At 42.4% G+C, this 26,262-nt stretch overlaps 1 protein-coding gene across 11 annotated transcripts; it reads left to right on the forward strand.

The window, feature by feature from the left end:
- The first annotated feature begins 125 nt into the window (after positions 1-125).
- On the forward strand, positions 126-25,962 carry TMEM41B (transmembrane protein 41B). 11 transcript variants are annotated; one of them, XR_014814413.1, is made up of 7 exons: positions 126-428; positions 10,612-10,729; positions 15,451-15,579; positions 19,066-19,166; positions 20,178-20,282; positions 21,433-21,571; positions 24,147-25,962. XR_014814413.1 is itself a non-coding variant. In XM_003129390.6 (7 exons), exons 1-7 carry the CDS (start codon positions 308-310, stop codon positions 24,314-24,316), a joined length of 876 nt encoding a protein of 291 aa, XP_003129438.1. In that variant the 5' UTR covers positions 126-307; the 3' UTR covers positions 24,317-25,962. The 11 variants fall into 11 exon arrangements, 2 of the variants coding, with proteins under 2 accessions (XP_003129438.1, XP_084830850.1); XR_014814411.1 differs by having other exon boundaries at positions 19,073-19,166; positions 21,433-22,303; positions 23,948-25,962; XR_014814417.1 differs by having other exon boundaries at positions 10,612-11,445; positions 13,713-15,579; positions 19,073-19,166; positions 24,147-25,750.
- Positions 25,963-26,262: the final 300 nt, after the last annotated feature.

Genomic DNA, 26,262 nt, shown 5'->3' on the forward strand with positions numbered 1-26,262 from the left:
CTCCGCGCAGTCCCGGGGCGGGGCGGGCGGCCACGGGGCGGGCGGGGAAGCGGCCTCGTCTCGCGGTCACTGGGCCGGCGCGAGCGCGCGAGGCTCGGGGGCGGGGCGGGGCGGGGCTAGTGCGAGTGGGCGCTGCGGCTCTCGGCGCCGCGTCACTGTGCTCGCCGGGCCGAGGTCGTCTCAGGTGAGGTGGTCGCCCCGGAAGCGGCTGCGCCTGTGCCCCTGGCTGTTGGAAGGCGCCCTCGGCGGAGTGCGGTTGTTAAGGGCGCGGCGTCTGCCCGCTGCCTCCCCCTTCCCCGCCGCAGCCATGACGAAAGGCGGAGTCGTCGAAAGATCGCAAACGGGGGCACTCCACGCGACCCCCGCGGGGGACAAGGCGGCAGGGACGCGGGGCCCCTCGGCCCCGGGCGGCGGAGACCGCCTAAAGGGTGAGTAGACCTGGACGCGAGAGCTGGGGCTGGCCCGGGGGCAGTGAGCGGAGGGCTTCGGAGGAGGAGGGACCACAGCCGGTCCCAGGCATTCGCGGACGCAGAGGCGGCCTGGTGGTACCCAGGCGCCGGGGCAGAGGGCGTGGGGGACCTGGGCTGCGGCCCTTCGCACCACGAGGCCGTCCTAGCAGCTTCGTAAGTCCTTTTTCAGTTGAATTCATGCCTTCTACAGGCATGACACCGGCTTGTTGACGCTCAGGGAGATTGTAAGGTGGATGATATTGAAGCGAGGCAGTGCGGGCAGGAACGTCGGCCTTCGTTGCTTTACTTTTGCAGATGAGGAAACTGAGGCCCAGCGTGGATATATGACTTGCAAGAGGGCACCAAGCCAGACTGGTTAAGTAGTGGCTAAAAGCAAGTGTGTAATGACGTCCAGGTGCCACTTCCAGGTGGCAGGAATACTTGGGTTTGAGTCCCTGCGCTACCACTTTTATGACTTTGTGCTTGTTATCCTTCAAAAGCTCAAAAGGTCAGTGTCCGAACTGTGCAGCGGGGATGATGATAGTATCTACTTAAGAGTGGTGCATGAATTAAACAAAATAATTCATGTAAAAGGTTTAGTGTAATGTTTGGCTTATGCGAAGTGAAGGCTAAATAAATGTTAGTAATTACTTTTTAAGCTAAGATCTCTTGTTCTCGAGGTTTGTTTTTGTGTGTGTGTGTGTCCCCCCACTGCCATCCTGGCATTTCTCAGGGCTTTAAATATTATTTTAAGCAGAATGTGTACCTTGAATGTGTTAATTCCATCTAGGCATAGAAGTTTCCTGCTTTTCAGCAGTTGAAGTGATTAAGCTCTTTAAATGCTTTCAAAGGCCATAAGCTTGGGGAGATCCTAACAAATGGCCATTAAGTTGTCCGCAGTTTGCTCACAGTGATGTGTTCTTCCACTAGTGATGGGTAGAGGAAGGGTCTTTTAAGAGTGTCTAGCAATATTGTGTCAACCATAAAGTATTGTCCTCTTTAAAGATATATTTATACGTGGTGTGGAGATAATGTTTACCATTCAGCTGAAGTTTCTTGAATCAAATGTAAAATGCATGAAACATTTAAGTGGTGTCGTGCAGGAAATGATATTTTATCTTCAGATAATTTAAAATGTCCCCAGTTTGATTTGGGTCTTTCAGCTTTATATATTTGGATGCTTTTCAGCCTTATAGACAGTAGAGCCAGATAACTTCAAAACCCAGAAATGAATTGTCAAAGTATAAATCCACTCTAAATGACAAGAGCCTTGAAGATGCAGCAACTGAGAGTGACAGTAATCCAAGGGTTTCCTGAAAAAGTATTTTCCAGATAGGACATCCTTAAAGATTATCATTTGGATTGGGATAGCAGTAACTTGTTGTATTACTTTTTTTTTTTTTTTTTAATCCTAAACCTTGAAGAGTTATGCTGTGGCACAGTGGGTTGAGGATCCAGCTGCAGCGGCTCAGGTCACTGCGGAGATGCAGGTTGGATCCTGAGCCCAGCGAAGTGGGTTGCACATCCCCTGTTGCACAGCTTCGGTTCCTGTTCAATCTCTGCCGGCCCAGGAACTTTCATATGGTGTGGGTTCAGCCAAAAAAAGAAAAGACCCTGAAATCCCCAAAATGCCTTTACACTGTTGCATCTTATTTTATCATTAGAACAACACATTAGACACCATTATTTTTATGATGCTGTCAGGTGGCGTCTGTGGACTGTAGACCTGTAGGAAGACAGGGAAGAGACGTGAAGGCAGGCCTTCCCAGAGAAGTAGGGTTTAAATGAGTAGAGAGAACAGGAAGGGATACTGGGTGGGGAAACATGAGGCCTGAAGATTAGTGTTAACCTTTTGTGTGTGTCTATGAAGAGATAAACTTGGGAGTTCCTTTGTGTCTGCAGTGAATTAAGGATATTAAGGATCTGGCAATGTCACTGCACCTGCTCGAGCATTGCTGCTGTGATGAGGGTTTGATCCCTGGCCCGGGGACTTCCACGTGCTATGGGTGCAGCCAAAAAAGAGAGAGAGGCATAAACTTGTCAGGAGTGGAGGATTTCCAGTGAGTGGTAGAAGGAGGTAACTTTGGCCTTAGTTAAAATGGTGTCAGTATAAAGGGCTTTAAGTCTATAGGCAAAGGAATTTTTTTAATCCATCTTCTTTATTAATGATTTTTGGTTTTTTCTTTTTCTTTTCCTTTGTCTTTCTCTATTCTGTCTCTTTTTTTACTTAGTGTTAGAAATTCTCTTCTTGGGCAATAGACTTTGTGGCGCCCTTGCATGGCAGGGTTTACATTACCTGGCTGGTGATGTGATAGCATCAGTAATCACTTAGCAGCCAATTTTCCAAGGTATGAAGAACAGTTTTTGTTAATTGTAGGTGGTAACTTGGCAGTCAAAAAAGGATAGGTTTTGGAGTTCCTGTCATGGCTCAGTGGTCAACGAATCCAACTAGGAACCTTGAGGTTGCGGATTCGATCCCTGGCCTTGCTCAGTGGGTTAAGGATCCAGTGTTGCTGTGAGCTGGGGTGTAAGTTGCAGATGCGGCTCGGATCCCACGTTGCTGTGGCTCTGGCATAGGCCGGCAGCTACAGCTCCAATTAGACCCTTTTAGCCTGGGAACCTCCATATGCTGCAAGTGCGGCCCTAAAAAGACAAAAAGACAAAAAAAAAAAAAAAAAAAGGTTTTGGAGAAAAAAAATTGAGTAACTTTTGAGAAGTACACAGTGATAGAATGTTTCTATAAATTCCATAACACTTTAAATTTGTGTTTTTATTAACTGATAAATCTGTGTAACTTTGACAGGTAGTTATTGCATGTACCTTTGAAATGTCCTATACCTTACGTGCAGTTTGGTACACTTAGTGGGTTCCTTGCCTTGACTCTAGTCTGACATCTGAGGCCCACCCTGGGGACCACTGATGACTTGAGCAAGGCAGTAACACTGAAAGTGATTCTTGCATGATGAGAATGGGTGGGTAAACTTGAGAGGTGCTTGACCCAATCTGTGTGCCAAGGTGCCCGGACCAAGTGTTTTATGTTTTTTTGTGTTCTTTGCCCTGCTCATCTTTTACTACCATTTGATTTACGAGGACTCCTAGGGCCACATTTTAAAATACGTAGGTCACTCCCTTGTGAGCCGAGTGAAATGAATTTGATGGTTAATCATGAGCCATTTTAAAAAGTGGAAGAGAAAATAGCATTCTTAGCATGTAGTAGGGGGTGAGTATTCCTTGAATTGTATTTTTCAGTTGTATGTATTTTGTGTGTATCATCAGATCATGATATAAAATACATTGTTTATTGTGGAATGCATCCAAAGATATTTGAGAAATACTGTTTGAAGTTGGTTTCACTGCTCTTAGAAGATAGTATTGGTTGAACTTGGTAATAAATTCCTCTCAGATTGGTTTTTCAGGATAGATATGTGTGCGGGAAAGTGCTTGTTAGTGGGAAGAATGGAAGAGATTAGGTGAATGGAGAAGAGGTTATTCTGAGGGCAAGGTATGGAAGAAAGTGTGTTGGCATTTCATAGAGAGAGAAGGGGAAAGGGCAGGAGGAGGTATTTTCCTGAACAGACCTTGAGGTTGAGATTGGGAAGCTCACTAAAGTGTGGAGGCAGCCTCACTGGTTGAGAGTAGTGGGAAGTAGAATTAAGGGCTCAAGAGACTTGAAATAGCCCTTATGGAGAGTACTGTGAAAGGATTATTGTTATAACCTTAATTGATAGTAAGTGATAACCGTAACTGAAATAGAAAACCAGTGAACTTGTTTAGGCCAAGGGAGTGGGTGATTGACTTTGTCTAGCGGAACCTTTGGCCTGGAGGGAGGTTGGAAAGCAGATAATGGCCTAATTGAGCATGGGGATTAGCATGATGGAAGGGTTAGAGGTGAGCAAGTGCAAAGCACTGTCGGTGGGCAGATCTGCATGCTGAATAGCATGTGTATAATGCAGTTGGAAGGACGCTTGGTGTGATAGGTATGCTTCGTGTCTAGGTGTTGAAGCATCATTAAAACAAGGTTTTTAATTTTTATCTCTGTTCACAACTCTAAGTGAATTATGTGCTAGCCTTTGGATTTACTTGAATTATACCTGAGAAGAATTCTTGAATCATAATAAGCAGCCCTCCGTATTTCCGGGTTTATGTGAAAGAATGGAGAACTTTAGAACTGACTATCGTTTAGTTTTATTGCATTATCATCTGTTTTCGTTTGTTTACACTGTGTTGAGTACAATGCTTACAAAAGTTTTCCTTCTAGGGAGTGAAAAAACAGGTACCGTTAAAGCTGGAGGTAAATTTTGTTCACCAGATGTCTATGTATTTCATCATCCAGCTGTAAGATAAATAGCAAGTCAGAAAGATGTTACGCAGAGAAGACTCAGAGTGGTGTTCTCTGGTCCAGTTAAATGTCTGACACCTTTCTCCCCTCAGACCTCTTACTTAGGACTGGTGAAATAATAATGGGAAGAAAAATATTAGTTAAATTTTAGCGCTAACCTGATAAATGTCTTATTTAATTTTTAATTTGAGGACTTTCACCTGTTGAAATCTTTAAGCTTATGTTTAGCTATGCTACAGGTTAGAAGACTGTAAACTCATCTTTTAGTCTTTATTAAATTTCTACCTGCTCTATGAATCTTGCTGTCCTCCAGTGCAGTAATCTCATTTTCCTATGAACTCAAACCCCCTTTTTGCCATTGCTTGGGAGTCTGGCTGATGATGGTATCAGCTTCTTAGGAGCAGATTGAGCAAAATGTTTCGTACATAATGAATGCTCAGCAGATAGTCCTACCCAGCTTTACATTTGAGTGCATTCCTTGCATAGTCAAAGTCCTAAAGAGATGTTCTAAGGAAGGAGAGGAGGAGCTCCCTTCATGGCTCAGCAGGTTAAGAACCCGACTAGTATCCATGAGGATGTGGGTTCAATCCCTGGCCTTGCTCAGTGGGTTAAGGATCCAGGGATCCAGCATGGCTGCAGGCTGCGGTGTAGGTTGCAGATGGCAGGGATCCCATGTCACCATGGCTGTGGTGTAGGCCGGCAACTGCAGCTCCAATTCGACCCCTAGCCTGGGAACTTCCATATACTGCAGGTGTGGCCCTAAAAAGGGGGGGGGGGGGATCATCCATTCATTCTGTTCACATATATCTACTATCTACACGATGAAAAAAACCTCAAAACTAATGGTTTCAAAGAGTTTTTTATTTATTTCTTTTCTTTTTAGGGCTGCATCTGCGGCATATGGAAGTTCCCGGGCTAGGGGTGGAATTGGAGCTGCAGTGGCTGGCCTTCGCCACAGCCACAGCAGCGTGGGATCCAAGCTGCATCTGCAACCTACACTGCAGCTTGCAGCAGTGCTGGATCCTTAACCCATTGAGCAAGGCCAGGTATTAAACCCACTTCCTCATCATGGATACTAGTTGGGTTCTCAACCTGCTGAGCCACAGCGGGAACTCCTTGAAGAGTTTAAAAGATGCCAAAATATTAAATTATTTGTATCAGTCTTTGTACTCTGAGCCTGATTCTAGCAGAAAAGTAAGTGAAAAGTGAGGGCTGGGCAAGTTAATTCCAGATCGACTTAGAAGCAGTCTATCTTTCAGAAGTAATAGGACTCTGGGAGTTCCCACTGTGGTGCAGCAGGTTAAGGATCCGGCGTTGTCTCTGCAGCAGCTCTGGTCGCTGCTAAGGCACAGGTTTGATTCCTGGCCCCAGAACTTCCATATGCCATGGATGTGGCCAAAAAAAATTTTTTTAACTTCATGGTTCACATACTAGAACTCAATAAACACTGTCTTTTAAAAAGCATGCTTTCATAAACAAGTATAATTTATATTTAGTATATTAAAGGATTAATCTAAGCAGTTGTTTTGTAGAAATTATGAGTTGATTGTTAATGGTTATTAAAGTGCTTTGGAGATATACTTCACACTATTTTGTTGCTTAAGACTTTTTTAAAAATTGATAGCACAATCTCCTTGGGCCTCTATTACTTAACCAAAAAATAGGTAGCGTAGGCCAGATTGCTGCTTCTTTAATATGCCGTCCCCTGAGTCGTTTATTAAGATGCAAATTCTAATCTAGTGGGTCTGGGATGTTGGCCTGAGGAATCCCTATTTCTGACATGCTCCTAGGCGAAGCCTATTCATGTAGTTCACAGACTCTAACTTCAGCATCAAATTTAGTAAAATTCAACTAATTCAGATGTAACATACATAAAACTGCCGTGGAGAGATAAGGCATAAAATGAGGTTTTACTTAGTTAAAACTTTTTTGGTTGAAAGGAACACAAGTCACTTTAAATGAGTACAAATAAAAAGGGAGGTCGTTTTAAGAATATGAGACAATCTCACTGGTATCCAGGAGCAAGAAATGAATTCTAGCCGGGCTTCAAGGGAAGTGGAAAATTCGAAATCAACAAGCAGTTTAACAGTATCTTCCATTTCTGTTCTCTGGGTTTCTGTTCCAGCCTCTCCTCTTAAGAGTTCCCCTGTGGCTCAGCAGATTAAGGATCTGCTGTCACCACTACAGTGCCTGATGTGGTGAGGGTTCAGTCCCTGGTCCGGGAACTTCCACATGCCACAGGCACAGCCAAAGGGGAAAAAAAGCATCTAACCTCTCCTCTCACATTTTTCTAGTACATGTCTTTGCCTTGCTATGTCCTTTGACTCTGGCCTTTGCTGTTTGATCTTTTGGCTTCAATCAGGATCCACCACTGCTTTGATAAGAGTGTCTCTTTTTCTGGGTATGAATTCTTAAGAGAAAATTTGGACAAAGCCCAGATCCCCAGGGTCTTGCAGGGAGGGAATTTAGGCATTATTTTTATTGTATTGTGAAGCCTTTGGGAGGTTCTAAGCAGGGAAGGTGCCACGATCCAATTTTCTTTCTTTTTTTTTTTTTGCTTTTTAGGCCATATGCCACACCCATGGCATATGGAGGTTCCCAGGCCAGGGGTTGAATGGAAGTTGCAGCTTCCAGCCTACAGCATAGGCACAGCAATGCGAGATCCAAGCTGTGTCTTCCACCTACACCACAGCTCATGGCAACACTGGATCCTTAACCCACTGAGGAAGGCCAGGGATCGAACCTGCGTCCTCATGGATGCTAGTCAGAATTGTTTCTTTTGTTGTTGTTGTTGTTGTTGTTGTTGCTATTTCTTGGGCCGCTCCCGCGGCATATGGAGGTTCCCAGGCTAGGGGTTGAATCGGAGCTGGAGCCACCGGCCTACGCCAGAGCCACAGCAACGCGGGATCCGAGCCGCGTCTGCAACCTACACCACAGCTCACGACAACGCCGGATCGTTAACCCACTGAGCAAGGGCAGGGACCGAACCCGCAACCTCATGGTTCCTAGTCGGATTCGTTAACCACTGCGCCACGACGGGAACTCCCAGAATTGTTTCTGCTGAGCCACGACAGGAACTCCTTCTTCTTCTTTTTTTTTAAATTGAGGTAAAATTCATACTACAGAAAATTAACCATTTTAAAGTGTGTAAGGGAGTTCCTTGTGGCACAGTGGGTTAGAGATCCAGCATTGTCAGTGCTGTGGCTCCTCTCACTGCTGTGGTGCAGGTTCATTCCCTGGCCTCGAACTTGTGCATGCTGCAGGTGGGGCCAGAAATACATAAATTAAGTGAACAATTCAGTGGCAAAAAAAAAAAAAAAAAAGAATTTGATCAGCCAATAATGAATTGTTTCTTCGAGGGTCATCCTTAGGCCAGTTAGCCTTTGGGGTTCTGGAGGGTAGCGTATTGGAATCACACAGTGAGAATAGGGCCCATGAGGTTAGCGTCTTTGAGGGATGGGGGAGACAGGGAGGGTGACAGGACCATAGAAAAGGAACATTCGGAGAGCAAACAGAAACACCTAATACGCTTTACAAATGTTCCTGAAGAACGATTCCCTAAATTAATGGAGTCCAGGCAGTCCTATGATTTCATTTAGGATGTTTCGTAAAGGCGTATATGAAAGCTACATAGGCATTAAGTTAGGAGAGGGAGGGGCATGGAACTGAAAATAGGAAGTCGTAATTATAGGAGTTTCTGTCATGGCTCAGTGGTTAACAAACCCGACTAGCATCCATGAGGACTCGGGTTCGATCCCTGGCCCTGCTCAGTGGGTTAAGGATCCCGGCGTTGGAGTTCCCGTCGTGGCGCAGTGCTTAACAAATCCGACTAGGAACCATGAGGTTGCGGGTTCGGTCCCTGCCCTTGCTCAGTGGGTTAACGATCCGGCGTTGTCGTGAGCTGTGGTGTAGGTTGCAGACGCGGCTCGGATCCCGTGTTGCTGTGGCTCTGGCGTAGGCCAGTGGCTACAGCTCCGATTAGACCCCTAGCCTGGGAACCTCCATATGCCGCGGGAGCGGCCCAAAGAAATAACAAAAAGACAAAAAAAAAAAAAAAGGATCCCGGTGTTGCTGTGAGCTTTGGTGTAGGTCACAGATGTGACTCAGATCCTGTGTTGCTGTGGCTGTGGGGTAGGCCAGCAGCTGCAGCTCTGATTGGACCCCTGGCCTGGGAACCTCCATATTCCTCGGGTGCAGCCCTAAAAAGCAAAAAAAAAAAAAAAAAAAGAATAAGTCCTAATGATAGTATAGGTATCTATATGTTAACCCCTCAGTGCTGTCAGTATGGACAGGGGATGATGGTAAGTGGAGATGGCGCAAATGGAACAGCCACTCCTGCCTCTTCCCCAGCGAGACTACGGAAGTGTCTCAGCCTCCTCACTGTTGACTTCTTCCAGTAAAAACAGCCCTGCTCACTCCACTGCTTGTGGTGTCCTGGATCTCATTTTATGCTTTCATCTTGCATGTAATTTTTTTGGCTGCATTTACAGCCTGCAAAAGTTCCCAGGTTGGAGATCGAATCCACACCACAGCAGCAACCCAGGCTACAGCAGTGACAGCATCAAGTCCTTGAAACACTGCACCACGGGAGAACTCCTTGCATAATTTTTTTTTAAGATTTGTTTTTTAATTTTAATTTTTTAATTGAGGTATAGTTGATTTACAATGTTGTGTTAGTTTTGGGTATACAGGAAAGTGATTCAATTATAGACATACATACAGCCTTTTTCGGGTTCTTTTCCCATATAGTTATTACAGAATAATGACCAGAGTTCCCTGTGCTATATGCATATAATTTTTTGTGTGTTCTTTTTAGGGCTGCATCCTCAGCCTATGGAGGTTCCCAGGCTAGGGGTCGAATCGGAGCTGTATCTGCCGGCCTACACCACAGCCACAGCAACGCTGGGTCCAAGCTGAATCTGCGACCTAACACCAGAGCTCACGACCAGGGATGGAACCTGAGACCTCAAGGATACTAGGTGGGTTCATTACCGCTGAGCCACGGCAGGAACTCCTATGCACATAATTTTTAAAATAACATTAAGATTATCTTATTGGAGAACACAAACATATTGTCCCATTCTTGGAGTCACAGCCACCCAAACTTGGGGTTAACTATTCTGAAGCCCATGTTGCAAAGAGAAAGTATAACATTGACAGAAGCATTAGCAAATCTCAGGAGTCTTAGGACAGTTGGAGCAGTCGCCAAAGTACCTCATTTTTCCTGAGAGACCATTCTGCCTGTGCTGTCAGTTCCCACTGTAGAATAAAATGGAAAGCCGGTGATAGCATTTGGCGGAATACCCTCTTTTCCCCTTTGGCTTATCAACAAATCAATGCTACAAATTTTTTTTTCCCCAGTGCTTGTAAAATGGGTATCTCCCGGAAAAGAACCATTCCCAGTTAATAAACATTAAATACAGTAGTACTTTGGGGTTCCTGTTGTGGTTCAGCAGGTTAAAGACCCACCTGTTGTCTCTGTGAGGATGCGGGTTGGATCCTCTGCCTTGCTAGTGGGTTAAGGATCTGCGTTGCCTCAAGCTGTGGCACAGATCCCAGATGTGGCCTTGATCCGGTGTCGCTGTGACTGTGGGGAAAGGCTCAGCTGCAGCTCCGATTCAACCCTCGGCCTGGGGACTTCCCTGTGTGGCTGTGAAAAGAAGAAAAAAATAAATAGGGAAGTACTTAAAATTTAATGTTACAAGTATTTTGGCCAAAAAATGTGAACAGTTTCTTGGGAGCAAAACCTCTGAAGGAACTGGTTTGTTGGCTTGGAATTCTGTCTTCCTGTGTCTTAATTATCACTTCTTTTTTTCCTTTCAGAGAGAGCCTGTGCAGAAGCTGGGTCAGCAAGAATGTCTCTTCTTATACTGGTGTCCATTTTCTTATCTTCAGCTTTTGTTATGTTTTTGGTATATAAAAATTTTCCTCAGCTTAGTGAGTAAGTATCCTAAAAGAAAGGGGAAATGTCTAGCATTTATAGAGATGAAAGTGGATTAAAAGTTAAAATAATTTTAAGCACCAGAACTGTCATAGTGGCGGTACATCAACTCTCATGGCTTGTAGCAAGTTCTTACTGACAGTTATTTAAATCCCTCCTTCCAGACCTGTCTCCTGATTTTCTGTGCAAAGTTTTCCTAGCTCTGCTTCTCTAATTAAGGCATCTTTCTAATAGCTTTCAAACAGTTTTTAAAATCATAACTACTTTTCATTAATAAATAACATTTGTAAATAAATCACATTAATAAACGTATTGCATTGTATTTTTTAGTGCTAGTAGTGACCAAGTAAATTTATCTCACAGTTTGTAATAGATATTGACTTAGAGTTTGGAAAATACTGACATTCGTTTTCTTTGCTTTCTCTTCTTTTTTTCCATCCCTGTATTTCCCCTTCCTCCTTTTCCTTGTAATCAATTTTTGTCTTCTTCTGTTCATCCATTTCCTTCCTCATCACATCTCTTTTAATTCTTTTTCTCTTCCCTGTTTTATAGAAATGATATGGTTTGAATAGGTACCTTTCACCTTGTAAAAAGACTTGTCTGTCCAGTATACAACCACAATTTCTTAGCCAGAACCTTGGAGGTGAATGTGTTTCAGAATTTAAAACTTTTCTATTTTGGGAAGGTAACATGGCATAGATACTGTGTATTGTGTAGTACCTCCATTGGCATCCAGGGCAGCATCCCGTAATCTAATACATTAATATTTTTGCAGAGAAACCTGTATCATAAAAGCCTAAAAATAATTCAATATAGATAGGGTCAATTTTTACTGAAAAATTACAAAGAACTTTTGGGTTGTAGAACTTTCTGAATTTTTTTTTCTCTTTTTTGGCTCCTCTACTGCATGTGGAGTTCCCAGGCCAGGTATCAGATCTGAGCCACAATTGTGACCTGCGCTGCAGCTGCAACTGCAGCAATGCCAGATCCTTAATGCAGTGTGCCAGGCCGGGAATCGAACCTGTGTCCCAGGGCTCCCAAGACACCACCAGTCCCACCGCACCACAGTAGGAACTCCAGAACATTTTGAAATTTTTTTTTTTTTGTGAATAAGTTCTTTTGCATCATTTTTGGAAGCATTTGTTATAAGATTCCACATATTCGTGATCTCATGTGATATTTGTCTTTCTCTGCCTGACTTAATCGTGCCAGCTAACTTTTTTTTTTTTTTTTTTTTTGTCTTTTTGCTATTTCTTGGGCTGCTCCCGCGGCGTATGGAGGTTCCCAGGCTAGGGGTCGAATCGGAGCTGTAGTCTCCGGCCTACGCCAGAGCCACAGCAACACGGGATCCGAGCCGCGTCTGCAACCTACACCACAGCTCACGGCAACGCCAGATCGTTAACCCACTGAGCAAGGCCAGGGACCGAACCCGCAACCTCATGGTTCCTAGTCGGATTCGTTAACCACTGTGCCATGACGGGAACTCCAGAACTTTTTGAATTTTTAGGGAGGATATTATGGACCTGAAACTTACCTTATGAGGACAAATTATCTCAGGGTTATTTAACCACAGTAATAACACCCTTGGTTAATCATAGGTTACATCAGAGACTACTAAAATGTGGATAGACTCTCCACCAGGACAGTGTAGTTTCAGCATATCAGGAAATTCCTATTGCCTCTGAATTTCTTTCATTAAAAAAATAAAATCTTACTCAAACACGGAAATAAATAAGTAAGAAAATTTTTTCATTAACTCTTCCTTATGCTTGAAGTTTTATAGTTAAACTTCTTTTTAATGAGAACATTTAATTTCTACTCTCTTAGAAAATTTAAATTATGGAATTACTGTTTTCGTTTCGTTCATGGTTTTCTGGTTGCTTTGACGGTCCTGCGTTGCTGTCTTACTCTCTTTCCTTTGGGATTTGATGATTTCCTGTGTTGCGGTGCTTTGATGCCTTTCCTCTCTCTTTTAGGCGTCGACTGTAGTTTTCTCCTTTGTTTATACCATGAAGCATCTGATACTCATAACAGGTTAATTTAATCTAATGACAGCTTTACTTCAAGCACAACAAAAACTACATTTTACATGGCTCTCCTACATTTGATATTTTTATGACATAATTGACATCTTTTTACATTGTGTATCTATTAACAAATTACTGTACTTCTAGTAATTTTAATACTTTTATCTTTTTTTTTGTCTTTTTTAGGGCCAAACCCACAGCATATGGAGGTTCCCAGGCTTGAGGTCAAATCGGAGCTGGAGCTGTGGCCTACGCCATAGGCACAGCAACACCAGATCCAGGCCACGTCTGCAACCTACACCACAGCTCATGGCAACAGGGGATCCTTAACCCCCTGAGTTAGGCCAGGGATCGATCCCGCATCCTCACGGATGCTAATCAGATCTCGTTTCTTCTGAGCCATGACAGGAACTCCATACTTTTATCTTTTAATACTTTAAATTATGAGTGACTTACCAACAATCGTTGTAAGATTATTCTAAATTTAACTATTTCCCTTTACCAGTTAGTTTTACATTTTCATCTGTTTTTCTGTTACTAATTAGCACATTTTTTTTTTTTTAGCTTGAAGAATTTCCTTTACTATTTATTTTAAGTCCAGGCTAGTGGTAATCAACTCCCTTAGTTTTTGTCTGAAAATCCTTTATGCTTGTTTTGCCGAAGGCCTTACTTTGGTCTCAAGGTTTGTAGGATTTGCTGGCAAAATAACCACTCTGCACTTAGTTAAGCAAAAATTAGAGAGTTTTTTGAATTAACAAAAGACCACAGGAGTTCGCTTCGTGGTTAACGAATCCGACCAGGAACCAAGAGGTTGTGGGTTCGATCCCTGGCCTGCTCAGTGGGTTAAGGATCCGGTGTTGATGTGAGCTATGGTGTGGGTCGCAGACTCGGCTTGGATCCCGCGTTGCTGTGGCTCTGGTGTAGACTGGTGGCTGCAGGTCCAATTCGACGCCTAGCCTGGGAACCTCCATATGCCGCAGGAGCGGCCCAAGAAAATGGCAAAAAAAAAAAAAAAAGTCTACAGCTTACTAATTAAGAAAGAATGGTAAAAGATAGAGGTTGATACATAACCAAATTGGGGAAACAACTCCATCCAGATGCAGGCAGCGCTGGGACGTCTTTGAACAGCAGTCTGGAGTCCCGGGGGGGAGGGGCCTGGGCGTGCATCCACTCTGTGGCTGGACTTCAGTTTGCCCTTCAAAGGAGTCCAGCTTTTAGCACCAGGGCTTTCATTTTTACTGTAATACTTTCCTATACCTTGTAAATGCCTTGGGAGGAGCGTGTCATATTGTCATGTTAATTTTAGTATGATTTCATTTTATTTATTTATTTATTTTTGTCTTTCTGTCTTTTCTGGGGCCGCTCCCGCGGCATATGGAAGTTTCCCAGGCTAGGGGTCTAATTGGAGCTGTAGCCGCCGGCCTATGCCAGAGCCACAGCAATGCCAGATCCGAGCCACATCTGTGACCTACACCACAGCTCATGGCAACGGCGGATCCTTAACCCACTGAGCAAGGCCAGGGATTGAACCCAAAACCTCATGGTTCCTAGTCGGATTCATTAACCACTGAGCCACAATGGGAACTCCCCTGATTTCATTTTAGATCCTTTCTCATTTTGATGAGTAGGAAACAGAGGGCTGACTGAAGAGTTTCTGCTGTGGCACAGTGGGTTAATGGTCTAGCTTGTTTCTCTGCAGCCACTGATTCAGTCCCTGGCCCAGTGCAGTGGGTTAAGGATCCCGCATTGCCACAGCTGTGGCTCGGATTCTATCCCAGGCCCAGGAACTTGCATAAGCCTGACCCCGGAACTCTCATGTGCCTTGAGGGCGGCTGAAAAAGAAAAAATAAGAGCTGGCTGAAAGAGGGAAAGAAGATGGAGTGTAGATTAAGGTTGTTTTGCTCCCAGTCTGCTCTAAGAATTGAAACACCTTTATGCAGTAGGTGCCATTAGGAATCTTACATTTTGCTTCTTTCTCTCTGTGTATGAGATGCATGCACACCCCTATAAAGAGCTTTTTTAGTTTTAAAATTTATAAATGAGAAAACCCATTTTAAGTTACTTGCCATTTTTTGGGGACTTAAACAGCATTCTATCATTGTTCAGCAAAGTTAAATTTTATCATGTAAACAAATGGGTGTAATACATGTTAAACACAGGGTGATTATTTGAGGCTTTTATAAACAGAACGTTCAGTTCCGAACAAGGCACCAAATATAAAGTAAAATTAATAGAAGGTGGAAAGTGTTTTTATCTGAACTTTGAGTTGGGGTAAGATGTAAACTGTAAATTCATTAAAATTTTCGCTTAGGGTCAGTTGTAATTCATTGACGTCAGCTTATCATGAGGATCTCCCAAAATGGTGTTCGCTGTTGTAAATATGCTGACATCAGTGGTTCATTTCCTAATTCAAAATTTACTCCAGTGTTGGAGCAAATGCTTTTTAACCTTTAATTTGGGTCACCCTGAATTTTCATATGGATGACACATCTCATGCAATTATATTAAAGCATCAAAAAACAAATAATTTAGAGACCTTTGAACTTAAATGTTGTGAATTTATGTTCAACATATTACAGATCAAGGCGTCAAATCATTTTGGATAAAACTTCATGTTTTGAACTTGTCTTTGATATGAATTATCTTGGCAAATTTCTACTTAAAACTTTTTTCTCTTTAATTTTATTTCTTCAGAGAAGAAAGAGTGAATATGAAGGTTCCCAGAGATATGGATGATGCCAAGGCTCTAGGAAAAGTTTTATCCAAATACAAGGACACCTTTTATGTACAAGTACTTGTAGCATATTTCGCTACATATATTTTGTATCCTTTTAACTGAAGAATGTTTTCTAGTTTAAGAAAAATGCTTTAAGAGATCTGCTGCTCAGTTGTGCATAACTATTTTTCCTTTTAAAAATTAATACAGTATATGATTAAATAAAATGTTAAAAAATGAAAATGAAAATTTTTCACTTTCATCCTCTCTCCAACTCTTTTATTATTTCTGAATATTTATTACCAGTTCTTCTGTTTTCTGCTTATTTCACTTATAAACATTTTCCTTTCCTTTGTATTATTCAAGATAATAATTTTATTTAGGATTATTTTATTAGTTAATTGTTTTTTAAGAAAGTGTTTGTGGTGTATAGTGGACTTACAGCGTCCTATTAGTTTGAGTTGTACAGCACAATGAATCAGCTTCTATGTGTCTCCATGCTTTTCTCCCATAGAGGTTATTACAAACTAGTGAATAGAGGTTAGGTTATTACAAACTAGTGAATAGATCCCCTGAGCTGTACAGTGGATTCTCGTTAATCATCTCTTTTATGCAGTAGTGTATGTATGTTTTTCCCAACCTCCCAGTTCCTCCCTTCCCGCAGTGGTCTCCCCTAGGGGAACAGTAAGATTGGTTTCTAAATCTGTGAATTTATTTGTTTTATAAATAAGTTCTCTTGTATCCTTTTTTTTTTTTTTGTCACTTTGTCTTTCTAGGGCCACACCTGCAGTATATGGAGGTTCCCAGGCTAGGGGTCAAATCAGAGCTGTAGCCACCGGCCTACACCACAGCCACAGCAACTCGGGATCCAAGCCATGTCTGCGACCTACACCACAGCTCACGGCAGTGCTGAATCCTTAACCACTGAGGCCAGGGATTGAACCCACAACCTCATGGTTCCTAATCGGATTTGTTAACCACTGAGCCACAACGGGAACTCCGTCTTGTATCATTTTTTATTAGATTCCACATCTAAGTGGTATCATGATATTTGTCTTTCTCTGTCTGACTCACTTGACCCAGTGTGATAATGTCTAATGTTCGCTCTCTTGTGGCACAGCAGGTGAAGTGTCCAGCATTGTCACTGCTGTGCCTTAGGTCCAGACTGAAAGTAGAAAGAGGGTGGTTTTCAGGGACTTGGCGGGAAGGGACTAGGGAATGTTATTTCATGGGAATAGGGTTTCAGTTTTGCAAGATGAAAAGAGTTCTGGAGGTTGCTGGCACAGCAGTGTAATAGTACTTTATGCTACTAAACCATGGTCCTAAAAATGGTTAAGGTGGTAAATTTTCTGTATCTTTCAACAGAATTTTATTTTTGGGCTGCACCTGCAGCATGCCAGGGATGAAACCTACACCACAGCAGTGACAATGCCAGATCGTTAAGCCACTAGGTCACCAGGGAACTCCTAGCAGAATTTTTAAAAATTAAAGAATCTTAAGCAAAATGAAGCAAATGTAACAGTATATTAAGTTTGTGGGGATTTGACTATCTAAAGGAATTATTTCACATTGTTTCCTTGAAAACAGTAATTTGACTGTGTGCACCTTTGGGATAAATCTTTTTTTTGTCTTTTTGCCATTTCTTGGGCCACTCCCATGGCATATGGAGGTTCCCAGGCTAGGGGTTGAATCGGAGCTGTAGCCACCGGCCTACGCCAGAGCCACAGCAATGCGGGATCCAAGCCGTGTCTGCAACCTACACCACAGCTCACGGCAACGCCAGATCCTTAACCCACTGAGCAAGGCCAGGGATCGAACCCTCAACCTCACGGTTCCTAGTCGGATTCATTAACCACTGTGCCACGACGGGAACTCCATGGGATAAATCTTAAGGACAAAAAAGATTTGAAAGAAATCTTAAACTGTTTTCAGTTGTTACATTGTTCTGGAAAAAAAATTTTCTTTTGGCCATGCCTATGGCATGTTGAAGTTCCTGGGCCAGGAGTTGCACCCATGTGACAGCAGCAACTTGAGCCACTTCAGAGACAACACCAGATTCTTAACCTGAGGTGCCACAGTGGGAACTTCTGGAATTTTTAAATATGTAAAAAAAAAAAAATTTTCAGAATAATACCAATATTTTTTTATATATATTTAATAGTATGTAAAGCAAATAGCTAATTATGCCTATGACATTAAGAACCAGGATTTTCAGGGAATTGCTTGGTGGCTCAGCAGGTTAAAGATCAGGTGTTGTCAGTGCAGCGGGCTTGGGTTGCTTAGTAGTTGGCATGGGTTCAGTACCTGGCAAGGAACTTCCATATGCCACAGTCAGAGCAAAAAAAGAAGAAAAAAGAAAAGAAAAGGAAATAGAGAATTCAGAGTTATCGGTATATATGGCCATATACTTGAAGCTGTATGTATTTCCACATACATGGAAGTGGCTGAATTCATCAAAGAAAAATGAGGCGAGAGTGGGTAGCAGAAGGTTAGAAATCCCAGGCTTGAGCGTGGGAGGAGAGCTTCAGGTTCTTAAGCTACTGAGCCACAACGGGAACTCCTTATCTTTTTTTTTTTTTTTTTTTTTTTAGGGCCACACCCACGGCATGGGATCCAGTTGGAGCTATAGCTGCCAGCCACAGCCACACCAACGCCATGTCCAGGTCACGTCTGCGGCCTACCCCGCAGCTCATGGCAATGCCAGATCCTTAACCCACTTAGCAGGGCTAGGGATCAAACCTGCATCCTCATGAATACTAGTCAGGTTCTTTACTGCTGAGCCACAATGGGAATTCCTTTTTTTTAATGAGTAGTAAGTTCAGGTAAATGTCTAAAAGTTAGGGAGTTCCCTGGTGGTCTAGTGGTTAGGATTTGCTGCTTTCACTGCCGCAGCCCCAGTTCAGTCCTTGGTCTGGGAACTGAGATTTCTCATCAAGTCCCTGCATGCTGCAAGCCAAAAAAAAAGGTTATGTTGGAAACAGTAACTTTTTTTTTTTTTTTTTTTGCTTTTTTTTTTTAGGGTCGCACTTGCAGCATATGGAGGTTCCCAGGCTAGGGGTCAAATGAGAGCTACAGCTGCCAGCCTACACCACAGCCACAGCAACGCCAGATCCAAGCCATGTCTGCAGCCTACATCACAGCTCATGACAATGCTGGATCCTTATATGTACATGTACCTGTATTTCCACACAAATATTGTTTCCTAAAAGCATTAGAGAAGCATATTATTTAAAAGATTGAAGACGTTTTTGTTCTCTTTTTTCATTTTTTCTCCCTTCTTCTCCCCACAGAGTACCCAGTTCCTCTCTGTCTGGTACATGTTGGGTATCTGTCTTGGTTTTTCTCTTAGTAACACACTCTAATCAGCATTGATTTATGATAATGTTGGTAAAAGTTAAGCTTAAAGCTGTCTATTAACAACTGAGGAGTCATGTATTTTTAAACTTTGGATGTAATTTTACTTAATTTTTTAATACTGAAATATGGATATAATCTTATTAACGTGACAACTTCTATATTTGATTCTTTTTCTGGATTGTTGGATTTGTCATTTAAAAATTAATTTAATTATGTTTTAATCCTTAACTTAGAAGTTAACAGCTTGCAAACATTTGCTATTCCGGGCTCTATATTCCTCAGCATACTCTCAGGGTTTCTTTATCCCTTCCCACTGGCCTTATTTCTTGTTTGTTTGGTAAGTATATAAAATGAAACTGGGAGGCTGGGGGAAAAAATACCTTCAAATAGAATGATGGGAACGATGAGGCATCCTAGTCCCAAGAGTCTCTGGAAGCCTCCAGTTACTCGTTTTAAGGGGCCTTTAGCGTTAAAGTAATGTCTGTTAAGATATTACTTTAGGAGATTTATAGTTTGTTTTTTTCTTGAACATGGGTATGACACACTGAATTGCATGTATAGGTTATGTTTTAGCCTTTGCTGCCTGTAGTGTTTTGTAACTTCAATAGTCCAAGAATGTCGGTGGGCACAGTGAGTGAGATCCCAGGCTGAGGGTGGTATTTTCAAGTGTAGCAATTGAAAAAATACTAGCTCTTGAGGTTTTATTCATAAGCTCAAGGCTAACATTAACTATTTGGATATCATCACTAAGTTTAATCACAAGTGCAGGTTTGTTGTAGCTGGCCTCATTTTAGTTATAATTTGGTTAAAGAGGCTGGTGCCATCTTGAGCTCAGCCGGTGCCCCTCTGATAACTTAACGAGTCTCTCTTGCTTTAAAAGTAATAATAATAGGAGTTCCCGTCATGGCGCAGTGGTTAATGAATCCAACTAGGAACCATGAGGTTGTGGGTTCAGTCCCTGACCTTGCTCAGTAGGTTAAGGATCCAGTGTTGCCGTGAGCTGTGGTGTAGGTCACAGACGCGGCTCGGATCCCATGTTGCTGTGGCCCTGGTGCAGGCCAGCGGCTACAGCTCTAATTCGACCTCTAGCCTGGCAACCTCCATATGCCTCGGGAGCGGCCCTAGAAAAGGCAGAAAGACCAAACAAACGAAAAAAAGTAATAATAATAATAATTTGGTGAGAGGAAGGCCTGGGTGGATTCTTGTTCTCTGCACAGGAGATGTCATCGTGCAGAGTCTCCTCCCCATACACCCACAGAAGGGGCTAGTTGAGCTTTGCTGTAGGCGATTACGTCCGTATGAGTACGATGGACAAGGACAATGCTCATGACTTCTTGTTGTTTTCTAGTGTTCTGGACTCGGTGCCTCCTTCTGCTATATGCTCTCCTATTTAGTTGGGAGGCCAGTGGTGTACAAATACCTAACAGAGAAAGCAGTGAAATGGTCACAGCAGGTAAACATGTGCTTTTAAATTATCTCGGAACACTTTGGCTGCTTAAGAAGTCAGTTTGTATAATCCCTGTGTACATTAACTCAGACTCGGGGCTTTAATAAAAATGATCTTTTGAGCAAAATAAAATCAAGTGGTAGGCAAATAATGAATGTTAATACTTTGAGATAGGAAGGTTTTGTATGTAGAAGAGTAACTGGTAATGCTTCATTCCTGGTAAGTTCAGTAGAGCAGAGACGTCAGAGGGCCGACGTAAAGACACCCCCGTGCTTAGACACCTCAGCTGGTTTATGTTGATACACCGCGCGGTCAGTGGTCTCCGAAAAACCTGCACCAGCCAACTTTTTAATGCGTTTCATCAGCGGGCAGAAATCTTCCGTCAGGACCTCCACAAAGACGTTAGCTCTACTAGCATAGTGTTGCTAAGAAAAATCTGTTTTTATGAAGAATCAGAAGAATTTTAGAAATCATCCTACCTTACCTCTTTTTTTAAACGGATTAGGAAACTCACAGAAATCAAGCATCCTGCTTAAAATGATAATGACTATCTGTAAAAGAAGATCCAGAGAGTTCGCTGCAGATGGCGCTCTTCTTTAATGGGCCGGATGTTTCTGTGGGCTTGTTTAATCTCGTTTATCAGTGATGAATGAACTCACTCACGTAAAGTTCATTATAATCACAAAAACGGTTTTTTGCTTTTGTCTTTTTAGGTCCCCCTGTGCCATATGGAAGTTCCTAGGCTAGGGCTCAAATCAGGGCTGTAGCCACCAGCCTACACCACAGCCATAGTAACTCGGGATCTGAGCCATGGCTGTGACCTACACCACAGCTCACGGCAACACTGGATTCTTTAACCCAAGTGAGGCCAGGGATTGAACCCACCTCCTCATGGATACTAGTCCGGGTTCATTACCTCTGAGCCACAACAGGAACTCTTGGAGGCAAGGTCTCTTACTGTGCTATACTAGCCCTTTACATATAGGAAGTTAAAAGCATTAAAAAGTCGGTCATTTGCTATGTATCTTACATATAGTTATACATTTAATTTTGCCTTTTTAGGTTTATAAGGATTTGAAGTAAGGTGTTCTATGTTAAGCAGTTTGTTTTCAGGACGGACCTTATCTTGATCCTCATTTGTTTTTTCTTGTGACAGGTTGAACGTCATAGAGAGCATCTCATTAACTACATCATATTTTTGAGAATAACACCGTTTCTGCCTAATTGGTTTATTAATATTACGTCTCCTGTGATAAATGTGCCGCTGAAAGTTTTTTTTATTGGCACTTTTCTAGGTAAGGCCTCTAGTTCTCAGGCTGTTAGAACGCGTTTGATGGAGACGGCTAGGCCAGGTTTTTGTGCTCTTTACCGACATGCCAGCACTGTGTGTAAAGGGTGGCCACAGAGCCTGGCCTATGTAAATAGTTGCTCAGAGATGTTTGTTGGTTGTGTTGATTTAAATATTTTTTGTTACTTTTTAAAAGTAAGAGCACTGGATGTTTTTTATTTTGTATTTATTTATTTTTTGTCTTTTGAGGACCGCACCCGCAGCATATGGAGGTTCCCAGGCTAGGGGTCTAATTGGAGCTGTAGCCCCTGGTCTACACCAGAGTCACAGCAACGCCAGATCCGAGCTGCATCTGCGACCTACACCGCAGCTCAGGGCAATGCCAGATCCTTAACCCGCAGAGCAAGGCCAGGGATGGAACGTGCGTCCTCATGGTTTCTAGTCAGATGTGTTAACCACTGAGCCACGCGGGAACTCTGAGCAGTGAATGTTTTTCAATCATGCAGAATTGAGCAGCTCTCTCAGCAGAGATAAAGAGACAAAGATGCCTTTGAATAACTTCTCTTTTGTCTTGTAATCAAGTACTGAAATATTGAACTTCAATTTTCAGTAGAAAATCGATCCTATTTTTCTTTTTATTGACATAGTATTATGGGCATTACCAAAAGTACGGGGGAAGGAAGGCTCAGCAAACGGTTCTTATTTTCAAGGAGCCTGCACTTAATTTGGAAATTAATCAGTGGACATAAAGATTCTTTCACACACACACACATTTTGCTTTTTGGGGCCACACCCATGGCATATGAAAGTTCCCAGGCTAGGGGTCAAATTGGAGCGAAAACCAGCAGCCTACATCACAGCTGCAGCAATGTCAGCTCCAAGCCGTGTCTGTGACCTACACCACAGCTCACAGCAACGCCACATCTTCAACCCACTGAGCGAGGTCAGGGATTGAACCTGTGTCCTCATGGATCCTAGTCAGATTTGTTTCTGCTGCACCACAGCGGGAACTCCCACTTATGTATTTTATAAATTCTGATAGTTGTTTAGTAAGAATATTCTACTTGCAAATTTAATTTGAATTGTTTAGACAGCAGCAAAATGCGCAGATTCCTCAGGTATTGCGTGTCTGTTAAATTCAAGCTTTGAGTTAATAGTTTTTATTACTACCTATAGAAAGATTCATAGACAAACTTAAAAATCTTAGCTAATTCTCAGTAAAACTGGGGAAAAAAATTTAGCAGGATTAATTTTGGATTTTGTAAAAGCATGTTAAATTTATAGAATCAGAAGAGAGAATTTTATACCTGTCTATTTTACAGATGAAATACCTAGAGCTAAAGTTAACTTCAGACTTGGCTAAAGTACTTTTTTCAGTTTATTCTGGTTTTTAATAAAATGTGGTTGTTCCACCATGTTGTATGAACTGCTCTTTTTACCCATGTATTTTTGAGTATCTTTCCATCCCCCCCCCTTTTTCTTTTTACAGCTGAACCAAGTTCCAGGTCCAGGGGTTGAATCAAAGCTGCAGGTGCAGCCTGTGCCACAGCCGCAGCAATACTGGGTCTGAGCCGCATATACCCCAGCTTACACCAGATCCTTAACCCACTGAGCCAGGCCAGGGATCAAACCCACATCCTCACAGAGACCACGTCAAGTCCTTCACCCGCTTAGCTACAACAGGAACTGCTATCATTCCATTTCTGAATATCTCCTGCCACTCGTTTTTATCCAGGGTGAATGAGCATTTACTCTGACTTATTTTCAAAGACTTAGAGTATTTCCAGGTTTTTATTATTATAATGCTTTGATGAACAACCTTGAGACGTGGTCTTTGCTCATGGTACATTAATATTTCTTAAAGTTGAAATTGGTGGGTCATAGCACATTATTTTTTTAAGGCTGTTGATAAATTTTATAAAATTATTTTCTGGGAACTTCCCTTGGACTTTTAAATTCATTATCTTTGTTTTTGTTTTGTCTTGTTTTTTGCCGAACTTGTGGCATATGGAAGTTCCTGGGCCAAGGATCGAATCCAAGCTGCAGCTATAGGCTGTGCCACAGCTGCAGCAGCACCAGATCCTTAACCCACTCCACTGGGCTGGGGATTGAACTTGTGTCTCAGAACAACTGACTGGAGCTGCTGCAGAGACAACCCTGGATCCTTAACCTGCTGTGCCACAAAAGAACTCTGAAAGATTGAATTTTTTATATGGAAATAAATCTGAGGAGCTTTAAATAAAATTAAGAATTTCCAAAATGTGACTGACTGTATTCTTAGAAGAAATTTTATACTCATAGAGGAGTTCCCATTGCGGCTCAACAGGTTGAGACCCTAACGTAGTATCCATGAGGATGCAGGTTCATCCCTGGCCTCGCTCAGTGGGTTAAGGGTCCTGCCTTGCTGCAAGCTGTGGTGTACGCTCGACTCCTGCATTGCTGTGGCTGTGACCCCTGGCCTGGGAACTTCCATGTGCCACAGGTGTGGCCCTAAAAAGAAAAGGGACAAAAAAGAAATTTTTTACACACAGAATTTTAATTTTAAAAAATAATTGTTTTTTTGCCATGTTTTTATTTTTTAGGAGTTGCACCTCCCTCCTTTGTTGCGATTAAGGCGGGAACAACACTGTACCAGCTCACAACTGCGGGGGAGGCGGTTTCCTGGAACTCGGTGTTTGTTCTCATGGTCTTGGCTCTGCTTTCTATTCTGCCAGCCATCTTCCAAAAAAAGCTGAAGCAGAAATTTGAGTGAATAATCATCTGGTTTTTAGTTTTCCTGTCGTCGTCGTTGTCCTCATCTCAGAATTGGCAGGTTTCTGTGTTAAAATCACTTCTCTAGTCATTGAAACAAGGAGTTTGTAAAGTAAAATTTCTTATCAGATGGTTAACATGATGCATTTAAGTGGCAAAGGAGAGAAGAAAGTAAAGGTGGAGTTGGCATACCCTGCAGAGAGCCGTCAGTAGTCACGGCCATCTCCTGAGTTCCTTTGCCAGGGGCGGCTGTAGAGGAGAAGCGTAGCGGCCTGGCAGGAAGTTCTTGGCCCGACTGATTAACTCAACTTAAAATGTTCTGTGGACTGGCCGTACGTGCTTACCCTTGACCTGATCATTTAATATGTTTCTATTCTGTACTAATAGCTAAAGTAGGAAACGCAAATAGAAAAGCGAAGACACCGTGTTACTGTTCTGTCGTCAGGCGACTTTGAGAGCGTGAGCTGAAGAGCCAAAGCTCAAGAGCTGCACCTTTCTTCCTCTCTTTACCTTTGAGGTGATGGGTTTGTTTGGCAGCTGCATCTTAGTGGACTGCTGAATTTGGAAAAGTGTCGAGTTATATCTGTTGAGTGAATTTTTATCTTCTGTTCTGGATTATCATGGATTAGTCTGAAATTTAAAATTCTGACCAGTCTATTTTCATCTTTTTTTCTAACTTTCACAGTGTTCCCACTGTGCACATACAAAGTGGTAATTACATGGTGATTGTATCGTGTTGGTGTTGGTCGTTTATATTCAGATGGTACTTTGTTAGGCAGCCCCTCTGTGATCTCAAAGGGGATCCAAAGAGCAAACCTTTGAGAGTTCACAGTTTGTAGGGTTACATGAATTATATTACTTTACATTTCGAAACAAGCAGTGGCAGTACAGCACTTAAGAGGTTGAATATAGTTTATTTGTTCCAATGACTGTAAAATTTACCTCATTTATTTATTAGGCTGTTGTTAAAATATGTATTATGTAATTATCCTTTTTATGCATGATACATAAGAATGCCTTGTTTTATTTCTGTTAATGGCTTTTTTGTTTGGGGCTGCTTTTGATGACTGCAGTTTCCCAATTTAGTGTTTTTACTTTTTATATCTCAAAAAAAATTCTCATATGGTAACTAGCATATTTAAACAGTCCTGGAAAAACTGAACAGCTGTTTGCTGCTTGCTGAATGGTACCCTCAATTCCTGGGTTCTAGGACGAAAAGTACTCTGTCCCTTTAACTCTCACCCAGGACTGTCATGTGGAAAAGTGCTTTAGCTGCGGGAGAAATCCTTGTGTGTTTTTACTGTGGGAGCTATGCTCATCTGCAAAGCCTGTTTCTACTGCATAATGTGGACTGATTATTTTTTCTATCACAGTATTAACAAATGGATTTATTGTAAATACAAAGAAAATATATTAATATACTATTCTTATGTCACCTGGCCTTTTGTGTGAAATTATTTATTGTTATTTCTAGCAAGGTTTTCTTCCTTTCTTACTGACCAGAGACTGAGGGATAAAGCTTTTGTTATTTTTACAAAGAGACTTAAAACATAACCTTTTTGGGACAAAGCTCACTAATTATTACTGTATGAAATGTAATTGAGTACATTTTTATCAAGTTTTAAAAATAAAAGCGTTTGGACTCAGGAGCAGCTTCACTGTCGACTCCATCCCGTGTGTCCTGGACTTACTCTGGTCTCAGAGTACTTTCCCTGCCCTGATCAGTGATCTTTTCCCTTTGCTGAGTGTCGCTGCTGTTAGAAAACCGTAGCCGCCCCTCAAGGCGGGTATATTTTCTTCTCCCAAGACGATAGCCGGCCTGTTGTTGGCTAAGAAAGCACCTCCATCCCTTGCACCCTAGTTGCAGGTAGTGGCCTGTCTCCAGGGTTACACGCTTGGCCTGATGCCAGCTGTAGATGGCGCTTCGGCCGCATCTCGAAGACAGTC

Source organism: Sus scrofa, chromosome 9 (genome assembly GCF_054392235.1).
Source record: "Sus scrofa isolate SSC_HxYL_T2T_F1_AM1 chromosome 9, Sscrofa_HxYL_maternal_Yorkshire_Landrace_v2.0, whole genome shotgun sequence".
Taxonomy (NCBI): Eukaryota; Metazoa; Chordata; class Mammalia; order Artiodactyla; family Suidae; genus Sus; species Sus scrofa.

Coding starts and splice junctions, on each gene's coding strand:
- TMEM41B (XM_003129390.6), top strand. CDS start 308: ATGACGAAAGGCGGAGTCGTCGAAAGATCGCAAACGGGGGCACTCCAC. Junction 15,580..19,072: donor TATTTCGCTACATATATTTT/GTATCCTTTTAA, acceptor AGAAGTTAACAG/CTTGCAAACATTTGCTATTC. Junction 21,572..24,146: donor TTTTATTGGCACTTTTCTAG/GTAAGGCCTCTA, acceptor TTTATTTTTTAG/GAGTTGCACCTCCCTCCTTT.